At 44.0% G+C, this 25031-nt stretch overlaps 1 protein-coding gene, 1 long non-coding RNA gene and 1 pseudogene across 2 annotated transcripts; all 3 read left to right on the top strand.

Moving 5' to 3' along the window:
* The first annotated feature begins 227 nt into the window (after nucleotides 1-227).
* On the top strand, nucleotides 228-4898 carry LOC139416039 (uncharacterized). The gene is made up of 2 exons (XR_011635048.1): nucleotides 228-1752; nucleotides 1952-4898. It is a non-coding gene; the product is annotated as an uncharacterized lncRNA (long non-coding RNA).
* A 208-nt stretch (nucleotides 4899-5106) lies between these two features.
* LOC139417490 (telomerase Cajal body protein 1-like) lies at nucleotides 5107-15905 on the top strand (annotated as a pseudogene).
* Nucleotides 15906-17109: 1204 nt separating this feature from the next.
* LOC139417488 (arginine and glutamate-rich protein 1-A) lies at nucleotides 17110-23632 on the top strand. The gene is made up of 6 exons (XM_071166763.1): nucleotides 17110-17437; nucleotides 18280-18467; nucleotides 19515-19760; nucleotides 21200-21327; nucleotides 22008-22077; nucleotides 23233-23632. Exons 1-6 carry the CDS (start codon nucleotides 17356-17358, stop codon nucleotides 23386-23388), a joined length of 870 nt encoding a protein of 289 aa, XP_071022864.1. The 5' UTR covers nucleotides 17110-17355; the 3' UTR covers nucleotides 23389-23632.
* Nucleotides 23633-25031: the final 1399 nt, after the last annotated feature.

The raw sequence follows: 25031 nt of genomic DNA, 5'->3' as shown, positions 1-25031 counted from the left end.
TATTTGGACTATGATGAGCACTGCTATTTTTTTTTTTTTTATCCCTTAATTTAGTTTTTGTTGCATTACCGCCATGTGAAGTGCGTTTGTTATTTCTTTCTTAAGAAAACATTGAATGTATTCCCCAAAAAGTAAAAAAAAAAATGTGATACGGGATTTTTTTCCTCCACAAAATGTCTAAAAATGGAATCTAAAAAAAACAAAAAATCTAAGATTGAAGAGGTCGGCGAGTTCTTTACTCTTTTCTTTTTTTTTACACAAAAGAGGAAGAACTCGGGAAGGCTACAGTTGAACACACTGCCTCTGCAATCCTGTTCGTACAAAAACAATATTACTATGAAAAAATAAAGAACAGACTCTTTACTATTCCTTACTGGAGTTTTGGTTGTTTACAAAACACACGGATTTCTGTGGGTGCAGTTTTTTTGGGTTAGGGTGGATAGTGGGTAAGGGCAGGGTTTTGCAAGTGCGCTTCTGCAAAATGGACATTCAGTGGCCTGTGTTGTTTTGGCGGGAAGGAAGAAGGACATCACAATGTGACCCTTTAGTGGAGGTGGCTCTTTTGTAACTGACTGATCATCAAGGAGTGCAGGCGAAAAATCAAAGATTGTCTTTTTTCTTCTTTTTTTTCCTGCCTGTATTGTAACTCAAGGACTAAGTGTTTCTGTTCGTGGAGGAGAAAACTGAATCAAAAAGCAGAAACAGCAGAGGAGTTTTTGGTACTTAGAACATGCATAAAGGAAACAACAATATCATCGCTTTAATACAGAAGTCTCCTGGAGTAAAAATATGGAGTACCTTTTTTTTTTGCTCCTTGAACATGTAAACGAAACAAAGATGGACAAACCCGTGAGGAGTGGTTGAGAATAAAGGAAATGTAAGATTTTGTAAAACCTTACATACAAATGACATTGACCTCAAATCTACCATTGCATTCAATTGGACCGTGTGCAGGCAGAATTATTTTTCCTTTTTTGTTTAAAAGGGGTCTCAGGGTGTGCAGTGGGGGTATTTTAACCCTGCGATGAGGGGAAATGAAAGGATACTAGTAGTATGATCTCTGGGGGACACCCATCATCCCTCGTCAACACTCACTGTTGACGAGGGCTGCCCCGACCACTCTCACTATGCACTTTGGTTCATTCAAACTGTGAGATGCCATCACATTTGGGATAGGAGCACAGAAATATTGTAGTACAAAGGGAGGGTTTAACAAGAAATGTAACTTTGACTGAGTTAATACCGTCTCACTGAAAACAAGATTTTCAAAACAAAAGACAGGAACACGCCTTCTTCCTCCTGTACATAACCATATTTTTGTATTAGGCCTAACTTTAAACAAGATCACTTGGACAAAACTGCAAGGCTTGATATACAAACTAGCAGAATAAGGAAATTCACGAGACATTGATTTATAGAGTGAATAACCCTGTGGTAAATGAATTACCTGGAAATTCCCCAAACTTTGCCAGTAGCCCTGTATGTCTTCAGGGATGGGGAAAGAAAATACTTAACATGGATGGAGCTGGGGACTGCAGGGACTCCCAAGACTGAATGATGATCGCTGCTGCAGAGCCCAGCCCAGAGTGTTTGACCAACTGGCACCAGCCAATGGAGAAGGCAGGGGAGAGACAGTCAGGCGGATGTATCAGGGGACCTGCTGCCCAGATGCCCCCTCCCCAACCTTCTGTCACCTAGCCACTGCCTGGAGATTGATCACGAGCTGACAGCAAGAAGACAACCATCATATGGGTAAGAGTGTATTTCTATCTATTTAATGTTTATTGTGAATATATGGACTGTGTAATGTTGGGAACTGTCTTTATGAAAATTCTGTTTTCAGTATTGTTTCATTTGGAAATCTTCATTCCTCTCCGTCTCTTGCTCTCGCTCCCTCTCGCTCCCTCTCTCTCCCTATCTCCCATCATTCTCACTGGCTCTCATTCCACAGAGTTCTCACTGTTCCTAGCTGCCCTCTGCTGGAGAGGAGATGGAGAAGCTCCTCAGCCCTTTCTTCTACCACTCCTCCTCTGCACCCCTGGTGGTGAAAGAGCAGGACCCACATCAGCTGCAGTAGCAGAGGACCTGGAACAGTGGAGAAACTGACCACACACACACAGAGCTTTACACGCATGTCCATGCAGCATTCTCAAATACTCTCTTTTCAAGAACCACATTCTTGAAAACCACATTCAAACACACACAAAAGCAGAAAGGCTCAATACCATACACTTGAGTTTTGACTGCTATGTAAATAATATAAAAGTATTTTCTTTTTTCTGTTCAACATGCCTTAACTGTGGCGATACGCCTTTGTGTGGCAAACTCGAAAACATATATTAACAATAAGAGTGAAAGCCAGTTAGAGAACCTGATAAGGACTATAGCATTTGAATAAGGGGGGGTGGTGTCAATGTTCTACTTACCGAGACGGTGTTTTATTGGCCAACAATACTGCTGTATGTTACTTTATTTCTGTCCAGCATCTATGGCAACAAAGTAGAACTGAAGGCAATCCCTGAGGACGATGATTAAGACTGATGGTTTGCCTTTTTTCAATGCAAGATGAACTGTTCTGTTATCCAGTTTTAAATGCCCAGACATGTAGCTGAAGATGCAGGCTGAGGATTCTGAAGCCTGTGTATTATGGAGCTGAGCTGACCAGGAAGGGTGTGTTAAATAGATCCATATGCTCCTTTACAGTTCTACACAGTGCCCCACTACATATTACTGTGTACCCCATCACTGCAGTCATTTTTTGACCCAATGATTTTTCACAGTTTGAGACTTGATTTGAAAGAAGTGTTTTTATCCTATTGGGGACCACCCATTTAAAATGAAGGATATACAGTGACCTCTGTAGTTATTGGGACGTTGAAGCATTTCTTTCTTATTTTGGCTCTGCACTCCACAAGTTTTGATTTTAAATCAAACAATTATGAGGTTAAAGCATAGGTTCTCTGCTTTTATTTGAGGGCATTTGTGTACATATTGGTTCCACCATTTAGAAACGACAACACTCTTTGTGCATAGTCACCCCTATTTCAAGGAACCAAATGTATTGGGACAAATTCACCTATGTGTATTAATGTAGTGAAAAGTGAAACATTTGGTCCCATATTCATAGCACGCGATTGTTACATCAGCAATGTGACTACAAACTTGTTGGATGCATTTGCTGTTTGTTTTGGTTGTTTCAGATTAATTTGTGCCCAATAGAAATGAATGGTAAATGTGTTGTCATTTGGAATCACTTTTATTGTAAATAGGAATATAAGAATTATGTTTCCAAACACTTCTACATTAATGTGGATGCTACCATTATTACAGATAATCCTGAATGAGTCATGAATAATGATGAGTGAGATCATACCCCCAAGACATGCTCACCAATACAATAACAGGAAGTTAGCATTTTTGGGAGGTATGATATTTGTGCGTTTTTAACTTTCTCACACATCATTATTCACAATTCATTCAGAATTATCGGTATTCATGGTAGCATCCACATTCATGAAGTGTTTGTAAACATTCTTATTAACAATAAAAAGTGATTCTAAAATGACCCAACACATTTACCATGAATTTCTTTTGGGCACAAAGTAATTTGAAACACAACCAAAACAAACAGCAAATGCATCCAACTAATTTGTTTAGTCACAAGCTTGATGTAGCCATTGTGTGCTATGAATATGGGACCAAATATTTCACTTTTTACTACTTTAATACACACGTAAGTGAATTTGTCCCAATATTTTTGGGATGATGTATAAAAAGTGTTGTCATTTGTAAATGGTGACACAAATGCCCTCAAATAAAAGCAGAGAATGTATAGTTTAACCTCGTAGGAATTGTTCGATTTCAAATCCAAACTTTTGGAGTATAGAGCCATAAGAACATAAAATGCTTCACTGTTCCAATAATTAAAGGGCACTATCTCTTCTTGGTGGTCCTCTGAGTAGATTATCTTTGTGGATTGTCTATTTGACACTTTGATTACTGACCATTGTACAGATTATGTCCTCGTATATTAGAAGCATCTTACTAACATTATTGAATGGCTGTGTATGTTACTTGTATGTATGCCATCTATGCAGTTGATCATGGGTTTGTCTGTCTCTTTAATATAAACCAGGTTTTCAATGGAGAAGCTCAATTCTTCCCCTGTCAGTCAGGTTGAATGGATTCATTGTTTTGTAAGTGTTTTCCAACTGCTTCGGTTGGTCAAACAAATTAATATTAACTTTGGGAGATGAGACCCTCTACTTTGAGTGGAAAGTGTTTTATATATATAGTTTGGATCAGTTGATATATTGGTTAATGCAACTGGAGGAATATCTATAATGTCACTGAAGTATTTTATGAATACTGTGGATTTTGACTTCAATCTTTCAACTCCATCCGTGCGGGATAAGAATGCCCTCCATAAACTGGTTTGCAGTGAACGGTTAATATGTAGCTATCTCTAAATTATTATTCTCTGAGTTATATTTGGGTGTTTAATTTTTTAAAAGTTAGCATTGTCTTTGTTGGAGTAATTGTTGGTCACCTGTAGGTGAACATTGGGTCTGTTCTGTCTTTCTGTTAATCATTGAAGTTCAAAGTGATTGATGTTTTGGCACTGTGATGCCCCTGGGTGAGATTGCCATGCCTTTGATGTATGAATTCCATAAAAATGTATGATTCATTAACAAACCAATTTTGATCAAATTATATCCATTTTCTATTTTCACCCAAATGGTCGGCTCAGTTCCATCGCTTAAACGTTTTGAATATTTTAGAGATAAGTAACATAAAAACAAATGCATTCAGAAAAATAACCTAAAAAATGTAAATAGTTTGGGTTTTGTTGGTTTGACGAGAACAAAAAATGATTAAATAAAATGCATTTAACAATGGATTTGACTGACTGTTTCTGCTATGTTTCTGTTCTTACTATCAATTGTTATTCATTTTACTCAAACAGACAAACTCATAAAATGGAACATGCCTAACTATACTGAACAAAAATATAAATGCAACATGTAACAATTCCAAAGATTTTACTGAGTTACAGTTCATATTGTGGCAGCCCAGGGGAGTCAGAGGTGAAACTCACAAAATAAGATGGCGGGAGACCGTTTTGAGGTGCTCAAACAAAAGTTGTTCTTCAAGGTTGGGAGGAATACAACTGAAATGCCTCTCGGGTAACGGGTGGGTCACTTGGTGTCCGGTTTGGCAGCTCCTCGGACCGCCTAGGGTAATGAACAACAAAAGAGAGAGAGCGATGATTCCGGTCTTTCGATACTTGTTCTCAACTTGCGCCGGGTGGTGTGCTGCCCGGGAATGGGTCCACTTCCTTTCAGAGGAAAGAAATGGAAGTGAGAGAGAGGTGAGTCAAACATTGCCTAGTATCTTCTTTGGCGTCTGATCGAGGTGCTTATCATACTCACTCCGGTTCTTCTGAAGTCTAGGCGTACCCTCTGCCTGTCTGCCCGAGTGACTACACCTCTACTTATACTCACTTGGTGGGACCAATTCCAGGTGCCAATTGGTTGCAGCACCTGGACTGAGTAGTAATTGTGTTGAATCAACAGCCCCAGTTGGTGCCTGTCCATGGTGCTGACTCACCTTGGCTCTCTAGCCCTCTGGAGCTGACCAAGGCCCTGCTCCTTTCTTTGCAGCTCCCTGCTGGCCCCCGGGTTGCCACAATATGCGCTGTAAGAGCTTTTGTACTCAAACCACTGCACTGTAAGAATTGTAAAGGATTTGGCCATGTTTCAAGTGGGTGCAGACAGAGTATGCTGAATAACTGTGTAGAAGGCTGACGGTGGGGATCATGATCCCGGGTTCCTGGAGTGCCCTCTAAGGGTGAAAGAGATTGAGCTGGTAAAAGTTAGAGCGGTCAAACAAAGGCTATTAATAGAATTGAGAAAACAAGTGATGCTAGTGAAGACATGGTAGTCGATGCACCACAGCCTGTTGTAAATGTTTGCTGCCAGTCGAAAGATTGGATTTTGTGGTGCTCATGTATGGTACAAGTCTCAAAGACTTCTAAGAAACTGGCATTATTGTGGCTGCATCAGAAACGTTTTTGGGACTGGTGCCGGTGCTGGTTCCCCTAGCCTGTGTAGGGATCAGATTGGTTTCATTTTTTTTTTTACAGAAAAGTTGGTTATTGAATACATTTTTTGGTAGTTTTTTGGTAGTTTGTTCTGTTTTCTGGGAATCCTGTTTCCATCCGGCACACTGAATGGTGGGATGCACTTTAAATTGTGCAATCGACAATATACCATAGAAGACGAACAACACCATGAACAACAACATGAACAACAACATGAACATCCTAGTTTGGAGGAGTGGGGGCATTCAATACCCCGTACAGCTGTCAATCTTTCATGGCGGCCTCCTGTGTTTACAAATTCGCAGCATGACTTGATTTCGTGACTGCTGCTATATAACTCCAGTGTACGGCTACGTTGTAAGCAGACTTCTAGTCATTCGAAGAACAGTGATTACTTTGTCCCCGTGCAAGCTAGCAGTGGCCACATCAGCCATTATGGAATGGCACATTGCTTGAACAACAAATGAGCTGATTGTCTGACACTGCCATTCCAAAATTGCTGCAGTGACTACTGCTAGCTAGCATGAGGATGAAAATGACAATATTTCAATCTTGAAGTATCAGTGTGGTAAAGGTAGAAGTTGGAGTACAGTGGCATATCCCATCTCTGCATCTAGGTACGTTTTCTGACCAATATGTTGCGCCGACGCCATAGTGTCTTAACGTAACCATGATTGCCTTCCGATCCCAGTGCAGCACAGTGTCAACAAGCGTAATCGTAGGGTTGCTATCTTCTGGAAAGTTACCTAACTAATTGCTGAACTAGCCATAATTCAATCAGCCTGTCATTGAATATCGTTTTAACAACACTGCTAGGTGTAATTTTGTTGGTGTGCTGGTGTGCTTTATCATTGGTGCTATTGCTACCATGATGTGTTTTATTGTACGTGTATCATATATGTTTTGTCTTATTCTCGTTCAAATTCTCCTCCAATCTTTCTACCCTCCAGTGTCTCGTGGGTGCTGTGATGAACCCACTCTACCACAAAGTCCATGGTGGCCTTGCAAAGAAGGGTAGTTATTGGTCGGTGGGTAGAAAAACATTTTTTTAAAGCAGACATCAAATATCCCTTTGAGCCTGGTGAAGTTATCAATTACACTTTGGATGGTGTATCAATACACCCAGTCACTACAAAGATACAGGCATCCTTCCTAACTCAGTTGCTGGAGAGGAAGGAAACCGCTCAGGGATTTCACCATGAGGCCAATGGTGACTTTAAAACAGTTACAGAGTTTAATGGCTGTCATAGGAGAGAACTGAGGATGGATCAACAACATTGTAGTTACTCCACAATACTAACCTAAATGAAAAAGGAAGCCTGTACAGAATAAAATCATTCCAAAATATGTATCCTGTTTGTAATAAGGCACTAAAGTAAAACTGCACAAAATGTGGCAAAAACCAACTCTATGTCCTGAATACAAAGTGTTATGTTTGGAGTAAATCAAACAACACATCAATTAGTACCACTCTTCATATTTTCAAGCATGGTGGTGTCTGCATCATGTTATGGGTATATGGGTATGCTTGTCATCGGCAAGGACTAGGGAGTTTTTTTAGGATGGAAATAAATGGAATAGAGCTAAGCACAGGCAAAATCCTAGAGGAAAACCTGTTTGTCTGCTTTCCAACAGACACTGGGAGACAAATTCACCTTTCAGCAGGACAATAACCTAAAACACAAGGCCAAATATACACTGGAGTTTCTTACCAAGACGACATTGAATGTTCAGGGGCCTGGTTACAGTTGACTTAAATTGGCTTGAATATCTATGGCTGTCTTGACAGAGCTTGAATAATTTTTTAAAAGAATTATGTACAAATATTGTACAATCCAGATGTGCGACTTACCCAGAAAGACTCACAGCTGTAATCGCTGCCAAAGTTGATTTTGACATGTCTAGACTCAGAGGTGTGAATACTTATGTAAATCTGATTTTTCAGTGTTTTATATCCTATAAATTAGCAAAAATGTATATTTGTTTGCTTTAGCCACGTTTTAATCCAGTCTGTAACACAACAAAATGTGGAATAAATCAAGGGGTATGAATAGATTCTGAAGGCACTGTCATTCTCCCAGGGCCCCCAGACGGCTCGTGCATCCTGACCAACGTGTCTACAACCTCCCCCCAGAGATCTACAGCTACAACTGGAACCTGCTCACGGAGATGGTGAGGGCGCCACTAACTCACTACATCACTGATCTTCACTCCTGGTTAGTGCTGAGAGATTAGTGCTTTTTTGACGTCGGTTTCCATTTTGCTTTCAATCGTTTAAAAAAAACAACATTAAATGCATTATAAAATGATGATATTAAAATGAATGTAGAGCTTTTTAATGGAAACATATTAAAAATTCAATTGCCAAAACTTTGAAAATATTCCATTGTCTCTGTCAGTTCCACATTGGGTAGACATCAATAGAGAAATGGTTAATTACTACGAAATAGTACAATGTTTCAGTTGTGCATGTTCGTTGTTATTTGAGAGCTTTGTTATTTTTCATTCCTTAGTCATCATCTCATCTCTGCTCAGGTAGTAGCAGCCAGCCAGCCAGCCAAACCATCTAACGTTGTCTCTGTGCTTCCCATCCTGTACTGTCTTTAGTCATTCTATTTAGCTAGGCCAGCCTGCCTAAGTAGGCTGCAGAGCTGTCTGACAAAGTCATTTGAATAATTCTTCAAAGTAGATACCTTGCATACCTTGAACTGTTTCTATCCTTCTTGTTGTTGTGTTGTGTACATTCCTCGCTCATTGCGGTCTATTCGGTCTTTGTGTATCTAACCTAACGTAGCAGGCGAAAAAGTCTATCTGTCTCTGTCTGAGGCAGAACAAATGGGTGCAATGTATGATGGTCATTGTAGTTAATTACCACGTTTCTGGACTGAACGAGCAACATAAGCTGTCCTATCCTGTATAGGCCTAGATAGAGGACTTGACCCCCCCCCTCTCTAATGTTCTCCCTGCCCTACAGAGTCCAGTGTTGAAGATGGCAGAGGGGGATACCATCTATGACTACTGCTGGTATCCCAAGATGAGCTCTCTGGATCCAAACTCCTGCTTGTGAGTTCAGCAGTCATCCTCTGCTACTACCACCACTCATATCAGAGATATGCCCCTTAGCATTCGCTTATAAAGAGATGTTTTATTGTCACATACTGTACATTGAATAGTTATGGGGAAACGTGTCGTTTTACAGGATCAGCCATAGTAGTATAGCGCCCCTTGGAGAAAATTAGGGTTAAGTGCCTTGCTCAAGGGCACGTTGATAGATTTTTGCACCTTATCAGCTCATGGAATCAAACCAGTGACCTTTCAGGCCCAACACTCTAAACGCTAGGCTACCTGCCGCCCTATATCCTGTATCAAAGCGGTTTATAGTATGTGACCCAGTCTTTGACGGGTCCCAAAAAGTTGGACCCATTCCCGAAATGGATCCGCAGACCTGTTCTGAATGGACCTGAGGCCAGTCAGGCATGTTACGAAAAGGCCCGTGCTGGTTAGGATACGAGAGACCAGTTCAGCTCCGAGAGAGAAAGAAACGCTGCCAACTCCATCAATAAACGAGTGATATCGGCCATTTGATCCACAGTTAACTGCCTATAAAAATGACACACAACAATTTGTTACATTTCGATGTGTAGCATATTCAAAAGTGTATAGCCTGTTTTATTTATTGATGACTTTTTTTTCCTGTCAGAGATTTGAGCACTAAATGCATTAGGGCGTTGCATGCATATGAGCCCACTGTATGATAATAATATTTAAAAACATGATATAAAGGAAAAGAAGCTTAGCCCTAGAGAGATGGAGAGTAGGAGGAAGATATGCCAGCGTCATGTTCCCAACACCGAAATGCATTTCTTTATACTTGTCAGGCCACTACTGCTATACAGATACAGGCGTACAGGAGGCTACCATGTACATTTTCCATCAGGATATTTTCTTTTAGAAAGATAAGTATTATTTTATTGTTAGATTTAAAGGAGTAACTGATAGGCCTAAAACGTTGTTCTTCACCTCAAGTTCAACCATCGGAGTCCGTTGGTGTGCTGGTGCCCACTGACTTCATAGGCCTGCAGTAGCTAAGCCTGAGATTAGCCATACCACACCAAACCTTCTTACTTTTGATATTCCCATTATAAAGTTAAGTCATTGTTTATAGGGAAAATATGACCATGTTCTTATATTGAGGCATTAAATGAAGTTTTGCGTCTCGACGCCTTTGGTTTTTGCTTTTCATGGTTTAAGTGCTAGTAGCTGTATAGTAGGCCTACCGGCAATTCTATTATATTGCGGAAAACACAACATTATAGTTGGAACTTAATTTGGTCAAAGAAAATGTCTCAACAGAATGAAACAAAACACTTTTTTTCCTTTTTAAAGAACTGGTTTAAACCTTCCCAAAAGTTTAGAACAGGCTAGGATAATTCAGCAATTAGGCCTACCAACAAAGGTGAGTTTCTACTGTAGGCCTACCCAACAAATGACGACAATAGGCTAATGATATTTATTTAACAGGCCAACTTTTAACCTTCAACTAAACACGTAGCACAAAATGTAAAAGACAGTTCGATCTTAAATGAGCGTTTTGCCTATTTAAAGAACTGTTTTGGTTTCTTAAAGAGACCTATAATGATAAACGCGTTTATTTTTGCCTTCATTATAATTTGTTTTAAGTTGCATTAAACGATATGCACACAGTCCATTTGGCCTCACCAACTTTTCTCTCATCTCCGTCCACTACAATATTAAAACTTGTCCTTGGAGACATTCCCCTTGTCGGCTTCTTTTCACTCTTTCTCTTCTAACTTTCCTTTTCACTTCAATGGAAAAGGCCTACATCTTCTCAGTCAACAGTAGACTAGGACAAGGCTCCTCTCTCGCTCTGTCTCTCTCCTCAGCAGCAGGTGTACGTGAGGTGAGCTGCCAGAACCAGAACCAGCTATACATTTTATTGAGTTGCAATTGGCTGACACAGATAACAAGCTTGCACAGTTCTCATCCTCACACACATTAAATGAACGAAGTACCGGTCCAATCGGTAAATAAATTATAATTGCACATACCTAAGATCTGTGGCAATTATCAGACCCGACTCCGATCCTAGACCAAAGTCAGAATTTAGGACCCGGACACGCTATGGTCCCAGGTTGGATCTCGAAATTTCAAGTCTGTTGGACACGTGAAGACTTCTACCTTGCGGTAATTGAACCCACAACCTTGGCTCCTGACTTAACTGAGCCATGCTACATTGTATGCACTGTACTGAGTTCCATATTAGACTGTTGACAGTGAAAATGGAGTCAGTGCTAGTACTTGAGCACTGTAGTTTAGTTGTTTTGCACCTAGTTGCTAATCCGTAAAATCATCATTGTCTCTCTCTTTGAGGAGTCTTGGCCTTTTCCCCTTGAACCCCAGTGCTGTCTATCTGTTTGTTTGTCCGAGACCTGTGGTGCTTTGGGTGATGACTCACCCTTTAACAGAACGAACAGAAGAACTAACAACCTCAGACGCTTTTTAAAGGGCCACATGATTTCCAGACTTTTGGTTTTCTCCTGGCTCTCTCTCTCTCTCTCTGTGTGTGTGTGTGTGTGTGTGTGTGTGTGTGTGTGTGTGTGTGTGTGTGTGTGTGTGTGTGTGTTTTTTGTGTGTGTGTGTGTGTGTGTGTGTGTGTGTGTGTGTGTGTGTGTGTGTGTGTGTGTGTGTGTGTGTGTGTGTGTGTTTTTTTTCGAGCCGTACAAAAGCGCGGAAATTATTAAGACATTGTCTGTGCTGTGGAAAGCTGAGATCAATGGCGCCCAGCCGTTACTGTGGAGAATGCCGTTGTTACGGGCAACGCTGGTAGGGCCTACTAACGAGGCCCCCTTAACAACAGCGACCCCATCCTCCCATGGTTCCTCTCTGATCAGTGCCCAGCGTGGGCCGTGGTCAACCCCACAGAGCGAGGGAAACAACATCTCCTCTAGATGAAAGGGAATGAGAAAATAAAAAAAGGGTCATTGTGTGTGTGTGTGTGTGTGTGTGTGTGTGTGTGTGTGTGTGTGTGTGTGTGTGTGTGTGTGTGTGTGTGTGTGTGTGTGTGTGTGTGTGTGTGTGTGTGTGTGTGTGTGTGTGTGTGTGTGTGTGTGTGTGAGAGAGAGAGAGGTGCTCATCATAGTCAATACAGGAGGATCAAACCATAAACCACATGTAAAATATTTCTCCATGGCAAGAAGAGAGGGGGAATAAGAAAAAAAGAAAGAGAGGGAGAGAGAGACAGGAGTCAAACAGGGTGGAGGATGAGAGCATAAACAACCCGAGGAGATGATTTATCTGAGGGATGAACCACTTGAGAGCTGGGCCCTGAGAGGAGCCAGGGATTAGGGGGCTAGTCGGAGCTGACACCCCATGTCAACTCTGTTACCCTTCATCTGTGTGCTTGTTCAGACGGCACAATGTTGTCTTGGACCTGTTCACCTGGTGTTAAGGGTTACAGAGTGGACTGAGGTGGAATGACGTGGCCTTAGCGTTTCCTAACATCAGTTTGGGGCGTCAAACAAACCTTGGACATGTACGCTGAGTGATCAAAACATTGAGAACACCTTCCTAATATATTGCACCCCTTTTTGCCCTCAGAACAGCCTGAATTCGTTGGGACATGAACTCAACTTGTGTCAAGTTGGCTGGATGTCCTTTGGGTGGTGGACCATTCTTGAAACACACGGGAAAAGGTTGTGTGGGAAAAAACAGCAGCATTGCAGTTCTTGACACACTCAAACCGGTGCGCCTTGTACCTACTACCATACCCCATTCAAAGGTACTTTAATATTTTGTCTTGCCCATTCACCCTCTGAATGGCACACATACACAATCCATGTCTCAATTGTCTCAAGGATTAAAAGTCTGTGTTCCTAATGTTTTTTACACTCAGTGTATGTTTACTATTTCTCTCCCTGTCTTTCCTTTTCTCTCTCTCTCCATCTCTCCCCCTCTCTCCATCTCTCCCCCTCTCTCTCCATCTCTCTCCTTCTCTCTCCATCTCTCCCCCTGTCTCTCCATCTCTTCCCCTCTCTCTCCGTCTCTCCCCCTCTCTCTCCATCTCTCCCCCTCTCCATCTCTCCCCCTCTCTCTCGTCTCTCCCCCTCTCTCTCCGTCTCTCCCCTGTCTCTCGCTGTCTCTCTCCATCTCTCTCCATCTCTCTCCATCTCTCTCCATCTCTCTCCCGTCTCGCCCCCTCTCTCCCCGTCTCGCCCCCTCTCTCTCCGTCTCGCCCCCTCTCTCTCCATCTCGCGCCATCTCACCCCCTCTCTCTCCGTCTCTCCCCCTCTCTCCCCGTCTCGCCCCCTCTCTCCCCGTCTCGCCCCCTCTCTCCCCCTCTCTCTCCGTCTCTCCCCCTCTCTCTCCGTCTCTCCCCCTCTCTCTCCGTCTCTCCCCCTCTCTCTCCGTCTCTCCCCCTCTCTCCCCGTCTCGCCCCCTCTCTCTCCACCTCACTCCATCTCACCCCCTCTCTCTGTCAACAGCCATGTGCTGTACTGTCCTGTAGAGAGTGTAGAATAGTTGCTGGTGTTCCTCCTTTGTATTGTTTTCTGGGCCGGCGTCCAGGCTAGCTGTGGTGTACCATTATAATGGGGTGATTCCCAACAGCCAGAACAAAGACACAGTGCCATAACAGCACTGAGCCGCCCAGGTTCATTTCCTCTTGGCTTTGGCTAATTGAGCTTCAGTTCAGACAGTGATGTTTCGGCGTTTGGTTTGTTAGGTTCGCTGTTTGGCAGTGGCCCCCCGCAATTATGTAAGTTGAAAAGCCAAAGCCATGCGGCATGTCTGTTGATGAATCGTTTTTGTCCATTATAAACCCCAATGTGACAACAAACTGCTATTGTTTTTGAATAGATAGAGGGGAGGAAAGATATTAAAACTGAAATGGCCTCAGTGGGGTGTTTCACTGATGAGGCCAGATGAGTCTGGCACAATGCAGTGTCAGTGTGTGTCTGTCAGTTATTTTTCAACGGAGATGAAATGAGTGTGTGTACATTACTGCTCTTCCTGTTGTCACCACCACTCTCCATCCTTTTCTCTCCTTTCTACATCCTTCCTTTTCATTCCTGTCTTTCCATTCCTTTCTCCTTCCATCGTTCTCTTCCTTCTCTAACCTCCCTCGCATCATATTCCATCCTTCTTCCCTCCGTCTCACACCACCGCTGTCTCTCTCTCCACCAGACGGCAGCAGTCGTGATAACCCGGTCCATATCTGGGACGCGTTCAACGGGGACCTGCGAGCCAACTTCAGACCCTACAACCATCTGGATGAGCTGACCTCTGCTTCTCCCTAGACAGGTCACAGCTCTACTGCGGCTTCGACAAGACTGTCAGGGTGTTTTACACAGACAGGCCTGGACGGGACTGTGAGAAGAGGCCCACTATAGGTGTGGAGTAGAGTCCAGTAGCAACAGAAACAATACTGTGTACATCTTTATTTGGGGAGATCCCTTACAGAGGGTTTATAGAAGTGCTATTCAATCTCAACTAACTGTCCCCTAACCCTCTTCTTAACCCTAACCCGATTCTATAGATGCTGAGTGTGTTCCCTCTCCTCTCCAGTGAAGAAGCAGTGTCAAAGTGGCATCATCTCCTGCCTGGCGTTCAGCCCGTGCCAGTCTGTGTACGCCTGTGGCTCCTTCTCCCGCACCGCAGGCCTCTACTCCTGCCAGGACGGCTCTCTGCTGGTTCTGCTGCCACCCAGGCACCACGGGGGCATCACACACCTCGCCTTCTCACCCGACGGACACTACCTGTACACTGGCGGGCGCAAGGTAGGACAACACAAAGAGAGACACGGGCCTCAAAAAGCTGTCCGTCTTGTTTTAAAAACGGACCCACTGCTCACAGAGAGAGATTGGGGAAGAGGAACACAGTGTCACATTGGAGAACGTGGTGTTTCTCCACATGCAAACACATGCCCACATTCACGACCAGTGTTATTGTTGCTCTTGTATGTGTCGAGGTGTTTCTGAATGATGATTGTGTGTAGGACCCAGAGATTCTGTGCTGGGATCTGAGAGACCCGGGCAAGGTTCTGTTCTGGAAAGTAGCCACCAACCAACGTATCTACTTTGACCTGGATCCGTAAGTAAACCGGTTCCTTCTAGATAGACTATGTGCTAGACTGGGGCGTCCCAAAAGCACAAGGTTTCTTCACTCCACTCTTTTCATTTGATGCTGATTGCTGCCCCCATGTCTCTGTAGGTCTGCCCGGTACCTGTTGAGTGGCGACACAGGTGGGGTGGTGTCAGTGTGGGACACCCTCACAGCCCCCCCCCCCCCCCCCCCGATGGGAATGAGGAGGTACTGCAGCCTCACCTCTAGTTCCAGGCTCATGGGGACTGCACTAACGGCATCAGGTATACCAGGTGGTTGTTGATGGGCCTCCCATATGATTTACTTGGTTGTCTTCTGACTTTGCAGAAGTGTATTTTAGTCATATTTGCCACTTTCTGATATTTAACTACATTTCTTTCTCTCTCATCCCCCTCTCCCTCCCATTTGCTCTCTCTCTCCCTCCCATTTGCTCTCTCTCTCCCCCAGTGTCCACCCCTTCGTGCCGTTGCTGGTGTCAGCCAGCAGGCAGTGCCAGTTCCTCGACCCGGGGGACAGTAGTGACGGAGACTCCTTCGACTCGTGTTCAGAGGGTGATATTGTGATATCACCAACCCCAGAGGTCAGACAGGACAACGCCCTGACTCTGTGTTGGGTCGGACCACTCAGCCTAGCCAGCGAGGGGGGGCAGGAGGAACCAGCACCAATGGTGGTGATTGATTGATTGATTGATGGTGGAGTAGCCCAACTCAAACCCCTCTCCTCAGGACTGAACCAAATGCAACTTCAAACTGCCACTGAGTAAAGTTTACTACAATATTGGGAGTACTTTTTCTGTTGAGTATGCAAACCAGTGTGTTGAGTCCCTTGGATTCAGCGAACAACAGTTTCCCCGGTCTCGAAGCCAAGGTACAAACTATGGTGAATGCTAACATGTTATTAGGAATTTTTGGTAACATGCTACTATGCTAACTGAGTTCTTCCCCATTTCAAACTACATGTAATTGTAAAACCACAGCCAGACCAGGCCCACTGTGTTGGAGGAGCACAGTGTACATTGTGTTGTCTACTTTCCACTCATCTTTCTCCATGGGAGTGTTCCGTTGTTTACCTTCTAGTCTGTATAGCCTGGTCCCAGATATCTCGGTGTTGTTTTATGGCCATTATTTAGCATTTCAATCAAACAGGTCTGGGATCAGGATATTGTCTATAGTCCTGCCCAGAATAACCTAATACTGCTAGTTTAAGTGCAATTCAGAGCTTTGATTTGTGAATATTATTTTATTGTTCTAAGTGCCGAGGTGTCGCTATACGTGCGTCAGTAAATGTATATTTTTCTATAGCCATGATGAATATTTAGTTTCTGAATGTATTAAAATCGGTAAGCAGTTGGCATAATTGCTGTAACCACAAACAAATGGATACTGCAAACGTCTTTTTATAGTGAAATGTCCGTGAGAGATGACACGTCAACATTGTTCCTTTTATTTTATTTTCCCAGCGATTCAACATGACGCTCAGTAGAGGATTTACTGCGCACGGACTCTTACGGGTGGATTTGCTGTCTGTCCAAGAATTGGATTGAATAAGGTTCTGTTCACTCAACCAGTCTCATTATGGTTCCTTTTCTTCTGCCAGTATTATGTTGAATTAATGTGTCTTATTTTATATATAATATGTTGTATTTATTTTTCTTCATAGTTATTTAATATAAGCTCTTTTGGCAAAGTGAGAAGACTATGAAGATTTTACATTTCTGAAAAAGATCTTAGTCAAATGCCTTTCGAGCATACCCTCATTACAAATGCTCACTGTAAAACCGCGGGTATAAAACCCCTGGTATAAGTAGAGCGAAGTGCCAGGTTGAAGAGCCGCACCTTTTTGTTGTTGTGCGCGTTGCTTAGCGACCGTTTTAGAATAAGGGACGAGCCTAGCGAGAGAAGTGGGGTGCGAGACAGAAAGAGAGCGTGAAACAGAAAGGGTGAGCGGGCGTTAGTGCAGAAAGAGAGGAGTGAATCAGTGGTGTGGTCTTCAGTGTCAACAGTGGGTATTCCAGTAGCAGTCAAACAGTGAGTAGGGAGGGTATGTTCATCTATCCAGCCAAAGGTAGTGAATAAGAAGGGGGTAATCTATCCAGTCTAAGGGGTCTGTGCTCTTGTTCGTGGGGTATTAGCATGTCTGACATGGGGCCTCTACAGAGGATGCTGAACCGGACCAGCCTCTCCACACAGAGGCTCCTCCACACACACATCCTGGGTGAGACTCAAACGCAACGCTCAACTAACAACACAGTATAAAATGGGCTACTTCAGTTCCTGGATGACACATATTGTTCCTCTCACTTTCTTGATTTCTTTCACTTTCTCTCACTTCAAGGCAGCCTCCATAAAAACAGTGCAAACAACGAGGGACATTTTCTACCTTTATGCCATGACACTTTTGTTAGTGTATTTGCTTGAGTGCAGTCAGTTTGTTATTTGCAAATGCACAGAGGCTTTGGTTGCCTGCCTCCACAGTCTATAGTCAGAAACCCTTGTCGTCCAAGTGGGGAATATCAGGCAAGTAGCAACGTAAAGTGAACTGGCATTTTGACGTTGCGAAAGAAAGTTGAAAACAATTATTCAAATGGCCGCCCTCTGTCGGAGCAGCTAATCCTAGGTAGAAAGTACTCAGAGAACACACACATCACACACCCAGACACTTCAGTTTGACACAGGGTAATTCTACATGGAGAAAGAGGTTTACGCATATCTGGAGGCGGAATTGTAAATGTATGGTGTTTCTCTCTCATTGCTCTGCTCCTCTCTTTAAGGAACAGGTTTTCAGGGCAATGGAGGGAATAGATTTTCTGTCACTGAGGACTTGTGACATTGATGTCATATTTAAAAGTAATTTTCCACAGATTGAGAATATCCAAGTTTGATTCAATGGCAGGGGTGGGATATATGGTCCTGGAGGGGTTGTAATGTTAACAGGCTTGGTGTGTTAATGCTGGGCTGGAACAACACCCTGCACTAACAGTGGCCCTGCAGGACCGGAGTTGTCGGACCTTGTTCTATGGGAGTACTGAGACTGCTGTTGGTTATTGGTCCTAACAGGTCTGGGAGAGTATTTTCTCCCTCCGTCCATCTCTACAAGCACCAGCCAGGACCCAGGGCCATCCTTTTTCTCCCCCCACACCGAGCAGCCAGAGGTGGGGGCCACACAGGGGGAGTCCCCCTGGGTGGCAGTATTTCTGCAGAGGGCAGAGGAGGATAAAGATAAGTCACTGAAACAACAGGAAGAGGTGAAACACACACTAAGACAACATGGTTGAAAAATAAATATTTCAACGGTCAAAGTCATCTTTGCACAGCACATTTCATAGCTCCTCAATGCCATTTCTCATCTACCTAAATGTTCTCTCGTCTCTCTTTCTTCCATGTCCAATGCTTTAGATGTGATTGATGTACACATTTCCTCTTGCTTATACTGAAGGCGAGGGTAATTGGCACTTGTTAGCTCTATATCCTGCTATACACACACTGTGAGAATCCAGGAAAAGATGACACACACAAGGTTTCTCTCTCATCAGCACTCCTCTGACCTCACCTCATTCAATCCAGATGTGTTGGATATCCCTGTGAAACACCCACCTTGATTAACATACTGTATAGATGTAAGGTATCACTATAACCCACACATTAAACTATACATCATACACTAACTCAGACCAGGATCCCACTGCACCAGATTTGAATTTCCAATATGTTCTCATACATAAAGAATAAGTAATTCAGCACGCTTCGCTTCATCTCCCCCTCCCTCCCTCTCTCCCCCTCCCTCCCTCTGCCTCAGTCTCTCCCCATCTCCCCCTCTCTCCCCAAATTCCCCCTCCCTCTCTCTCCGCTCCCTGCTCTCTCTATTCCCTCTGGCAATATATAGTTATGATAAACAGGGCCTTTTGAAGTGGCTTGTGGAGTCTCCTGTATGCAGGTGAGGCCTGGCAGATAGGACCTATGGCTGAAAGTTTAGAGGCCCTAGCTGGAGTAATGGATTCTATAATTGCACTTTAGGGAAAGGTACAGCAGCCAACCCTAAGATCACACTCTTCCTCACCAGCCCTGAGGCGTACTACCACAAACCACTGAGCACAGTGCCAATTCTGACCACCTTCAGTCTCTCTTTATTTCACTCCCTCTCTCCATCCATCCTTCTTTCCATTCCTCCCTTCATCCCTTCTTCCTTTCATCTTTCTTTCCCTCCCTCACTCCATTCCTCCTTACCTTCCTTTTGACCACCATCGCTTTATATTTCCCTCCCTTATTCTCTCTCTCCCTTATTCCCTCCCAAGTGTCTGCAGGTGTGCTTCAAGGAGGCCATATTGGCAAGGGAGAGGCTGGAGGCCGAACAGAGGCAGGGGGAGCGGGTAGAGCAGCAGGCCCAGTTTGCGGAGCGCTGTGTGGGGCTGCGGGAGGAGATCGAGAGGGAGATGAGGCTGGCGGTGGAGGAGACCTGCGGAAGGATGAGGGCTGAGATGCAGAGAGAGGCGGAAGAGGAGAGACAGAGAGAAGTAGAGGCCATGGAGGCAAAAGTACAGGTGGGAGATATCAAAAAGTGTGTGTGTGTGTGTGGACGTGTTTAACTATTCTTGTGGGGACCAGAAGTCAACACGAGTAGTAAACAAACAAACATTGGACCAACTGGGGAAATGTTGTGTTAGTCCCCACGAGGTCAAATGCTATTTCTAGGGGGTTAGAATTAGGGTTAGAATTACATTAAGGGTTAGGAGCTAGGATTAGTTTTAGGGTTAGGAGCTAGGGCTAAGGTTAAGTTTTTGGTTTAGGGTAAGTGAACGGGTTAGGGTTAGATTTAGGGGTTAGGGAAAATATGATTTTGAATGGGACTGAATTGTGTGTCCCCACAAGCTTAGCTGTCCTGTGTGTGTGTGTGTGTGTGTGTGTGTGTGTGTGCTACAGCTTGTAATATTTCACTCCAATTCAATTTCAATTCAAGGGGCTTTATTGTCATGGGAAACATGTGTTAACATTTCCAAAACAAGTGGAGTAGATCATATACATAAGTGAAATAAGAAACAAGAAAAATTTACAGTAAACATTACACTCACAAAACTTACAAAATAAGATATTTTATTATGTCTATATACAGTGTTGTAATGATGTGCAAATGGTTAAAGTACAAAAGGGAAAATAAATAAACATAAATATAGGTTGTATTTACAATGGTGTTTGTTCTTCACTGGTTGCCCTTTTCTTGTGGCAACAGGTCACAAATCTTGCTGCTGTGATGGCACACTGTGGTATTTCACCCAATTGATATGAGAGTTCATCAAAATTGGGTTTGTTTTCAAATTCTTTGTGGATCTGTATAATCGGAGGGAAATATGTCTCTCTAATATGGTCATACATTTGGTAGGAGGTTAGGAAGTGCAGCTGAGTTTCCACCTAATTTTGTGGACAGTGAGCACATAGCCTGTCTTCTCTTGAGAGCCATGTCTGCCTACGGCGGCCTTTCTCAATAGCAAGGCTATGCTCACTGAGTCTGTACATAGTCAAAGCTTTCCTTAAGATTGGGTCAGTCACAGTGGTCAGGTATTCTGCCACTAAATACTCTCTGTTTAGGGCCAAATAGCATTCTAGTTTACTCAGTTTTGTTTGTTAATTCTTTCCAATGTGTCAAGTAATTATCTTTTTGTTTTCTCATGATTTGGTTGGGTCTGTGTTGTCCTGTGTTGTCCTGGGCCGCTGTGGGGTCTGTTTGTGAACAGAGCCCCAGGACCAGCTTGCTTAGGGGACTCTTCTCCAGGTTCATATCTCTGTAGGAGATGGCTTTGTTATGGAAGGTTTGGGAATCGCTTCCTTTTAGGTGGTTGTAGAATTTAACAGCTCTTTTCTGGATTTTGATGATTAGCGGGTATTGGCCTAATTCTGCTCTGCATGCATTGTTTGGTGTTTTACGTTGTATACAGAGGATATTTTTTGCAGAATTCTGCATGCAGTCTCTCTCTCTTTTTTTCAGGAGAATGTGAAGAGGCTTGTTCGGGAAACAGAGGTGTGTGTGCGACAGCAGTGTGAAAGAGAGGCACAGAAGGACCTACAGATTCTCCAGGACAGACATACTGTGGAACTCGCTCTAATGCAAAGCCGGCAAGAATGTCTACACATGCACACACACAATGTGCATGGGACTCACTGACGCTGAGCCATTCCTCCTCCTCCTTCCTCCCTATCTCTCCATCGCTCTGCATTCCCTGTATGCATTCCTCTCCCTCCTGCATACCTGCCTACATGACTACTTCTCTGTCATTCTCCATAGTGTGTATGCCCTTGCATGCCCTCTCTTCACACATTGTGTATGTGTGCCAGTGGAGGCTGCGGAGGGGAGGACGGCTCATAATAATGGCTGGAACGGAACAAATGGAATGGCATCAAACAGATGGAAACCTTCTGTTTGATGTTGTTGATACCTTTCCACTCATTCTGCTCCAGTCGTTATCATGAGCCCGTTCTCCCCAATTTAGGTGCCACCAACCTCCTGTGATGTCTATTATTGTGTTTCTCATGCCTTGGTAATATGAATGTGTGTGTGTATGCGTGCCGTTGTGTGTCACGCCTTGGTAATATGAATGTGTGTGTGTGTATGCGTGCCGTTGTGTGTCATGCCTTGCGGTGTTTGTCTGCGTCATGTTTTGCAATGTGTGTATGTGTGTCCATGTTTTTGGCAATGTATCTCTCTCTCTCTCTCTCTCTGTGTGTGTGTGTACTCCCTCTCATGTGTTTTGGCCTTGTCTCCTTCCCTCCCTGTCTGTCTCTGTGTGTGGTGTTAGGTACAGGCAGCTGGAGCAGGGTCTGGCCAGAGTCACAGGGGAGAGGATGAGATATGAGACAGAGTTTAAGGTCAGCACACTTAATGAGGTCATCATGAATAAATGAACACCACTAAACTACCACCCACATCCACAATGGGCCACATGAGCAAGCTGCAGTCCTCTCTCTCTCACACACTTTCCCCTCTCTCCATCCATAACATGCACATGTGAACTCCAGCCGTCCTCCCCTCTCTCTCTGAGCCGGAGCAGAAGCCTTGTGTTCGGTGCCAGCTCATCCCCTGACTTTTGTTTTGTTTCAAACATTTTGTCTCTTTGCCCTTTGTTTGTGACCACGTCCACTATGTTCATTTTGGGTTGTATTTGTGAATCTCAAGCCATCCATTCTCTCATTAGATCTCCCTACTTTTTCTCAGTTTGGCCTTCTCATATAAAATATAAAACCATAGATTTGAATACCTACCGTCTCTTTTTCACCATCTCTCTCTCTCTCTCCCGCTATCTTTCACTCTCAATGCTCTCTCCTACTCGCTCTCTCTATCCCTCCATCTCTCTTTCTCTCTCTCTCCCGCTATCTTTCACTCTCAATGCTCTCTCCTACTCGCTCTCTCTATCCCTCCATCTCTCTCTCTCTCTCTCCCGCTATCTTTCACTCTCAATGCTCTCTCCTACTCGCTCTCTCTATCCCTCCATCTCTCTCTCTCTCTCTCTCCCGCTATCTTTCACTCTCAATGCTCTCTCCTACTCGCTCTCTCTATCCCTCCATCTCTCTCTCTCTCTCTCCCGCTATCTTTCACTCTCAATGCTCTCTCCTACTCGCTCTCTCTATCCCTCCATCTCTCTCTCTCTCCCGCTATCTTTCACTCTCAATGCTCTCTCCTACTCGCTCTCTCTATCCCTCCATCTCTCTCTCTTTCTCTCCCGCTATCTTTCACTCTCAATGCTCTCTCCTACTCGCTCTCTCTATCCCTCCATCTCTCTCTCTCTCCCGCTATCTTTCACTCTCAACGCTCTCTCCTACTCGCTCTCTCTATCCCTCCATCTCTCTCTCTCTCTCTCCCGCTATCTTTCACTCTCAATGCTCTCTCCTACTCGCTCTCTCTATCCCTCCATCTCTCTCTCTCTCCCGCTATCTTTCACTCTCAATGCTCTCTCCTACTCGCTCTCTCTATCCCTCCATCTCTTTCTACCGCTCTTTCCGTCTCCCGTTCTCTCTCTCTGTCAGAGGTTACAGTGTAGTTACAGACAGTTTGTGGATCTGACCGAGTCCTCCCTCCACTCTGACTACCTGCTGAAGCTCCGTCGCCTGGGCAGAGAACCTGGCTATACAGACGTGGCGGTCCAGACGGATGATGTCATCAACACACAACACTTTACCTGATGATGCACAGACATCTACTTGCTACCTACAGCTATAACATTGCTGTTGCCTGTGTGCACAGATCTAGGATCAGATTATTATTCCCCATCCTGATATTAACTATTATGTGGAAGAATTCAACACTAACATTAGATCAATGTTTAGGAGCAACTTCATCCAACTCCTTACCAGTTGAACTCACAGATGCCTCTCTGGTCCGTCATCATCAGGAATGTGTCCATATAGGGTATGAAAGTCACATGTATTCGGCAATAAACTGATACCTTTTTAATATGTTGTCTTATCTTATCATCTTAGTTTAATCTGCTCGGAGAATGTATACAAGCTTATTTCAGAACCAAGAAATTAGCATACATTTTGTTAGATCATGTTCATATCGTCATCCAGGCTGTATCACAACCGGACGTGATTGGGAGTCCCATAGGGTGGTGCACAATTGGCCCAGCGTCGTCCGGGTTTGGCCCGGTTTAGGCCGTCATTGTAAATCAGCATTTGTTCTTAACTGACTTGCCTAGTTGCCATGTAATTCCACAGTAATGTCATGCAGAAAATGACATGCAGTTACATATCTAACCACGGGGCGGCAGTGCAGGCAAGGTTTTGGTCCCTACTTGACAGTCAGATGGCATGTAGCCCCGTCTGTTCTCTTGGCGAGTAGGGCCCCACTGTAAACAATAGTGTGCGGCCACCGAGGTGCCTGTCGCCCGCAGTGCTCTGCACATCGTCAAATCAAACGGCTCTTTCAGCTGTTAGTATTGGAAGTTATTGCTTAGGCTATAATTTTTCAACAATGTCAAAGCAAAGAGAGTGAAAAATATGGGTGGGAATCTGGGGAATGACCAGGGTCAGAGGCCTTGGGACACTTGTCCGAATTAGAAACACATTCACCCAACATAATACGTTTCTGTACACATTTTCCGAATTTGGCTGTCAATGAACAGTTATTATACAATAATAATTAGAGAGAGACCTGTCATTTTCTCTCATAAAATCCCAAATAGGCTATGTCTAGAATAGGCTACCACTTTGTGAACCAGAAGAAATGCACACTGGGGGCGCTCGAGACCTTTCACCAATCTTTAACAAATTGTCTCACCAAGGAATCGCAGCATTTGTCGTGCATGATGGTCAGCGTGAGCGACTGGAGTATGTGAACAGATGAAGCAGAGAAAGGGAAATGAATGAAAGAGGCAGAAAAGACCGAAAGGAGAGACTGAGTTTGTCCGAGTTTGTCCTGCGTGTCTCGGCTCGGGGTCCAGAGCGGCTGCCACCCCCCACAAGGAGAGGGGAAGGAGGCTGATATATACATTGAGTGAAACCGACTCGACCCCCCCCCCCCCCCAAAAAAAAAAAAACCGAAAGGAGTTTTCCGCTCCTTTAGTGCGCCTGCCAGTCGGGAGATGGGTCTTTTTTTTCATTCGAGCATACACCTCCCATTTGCCCTCCCCTTTTCCCGAACAAGCAGGCAGTCTGTCAATGCGCTCCGAGCGTTAGGCAAGTCAAACGAGTGGGAATTTGAACTAGTGAGACGGGGGAGATAGGCTATCGAATGGAAAACATTGACGGAGAAGGGAAGCTATCTATATTCCAAATGACTCGCCACGCCAGACCGGCTAGTCTATAACATAAGGATATAGCCTATG

The sequence above is a fragment of the Oncorhynchus clarkii genome, chromosome 9, assembly GCF_045791955.1.
Source record: "Oncorhynchus clarkii lewisi isolate Uvic-CL-2024 chromosome 9, UVic_Ocla_1.0, whole genome shotgun sequence".
NCBI lineage: Eukaryota > Metazoa > Chordata > Actinopteri > Salmoniformes > Salmonidae > Oncorhynchus > Oncorhynchus clarkii.
This window is presented reverse-complemented; position numbering and strand designations above follow the sequence as displayed.

What these genes read in the sequence shown, in the direction of transcription:
- LOC139417488 (XM_071166763.1), top strand. Translation starts at nt 17,356, where the DNA reads ATGTCTGACATGGGGCCTCTACAGAGGATGCTGAACCGGACCAGCCTC. An exon ending in CTCGCTCTAATGCAAAGCCG is followed by an intron (nt 21,328 to 22,007) that starts GCAAGAATGTCT and finishes GTGTGGTGTTAG; the next exon opens with GTACAGGCAGCTGGAGCAGG. An exon ending in GATATGAGACAGAGTTTAAG is followed by an intron (nt 22,078 to 23,232) that starts GTCAGCACACTT and finishes TCTCTCTGTCAG; the next exon opens with AGGTTACAGTGTAGTTACAG.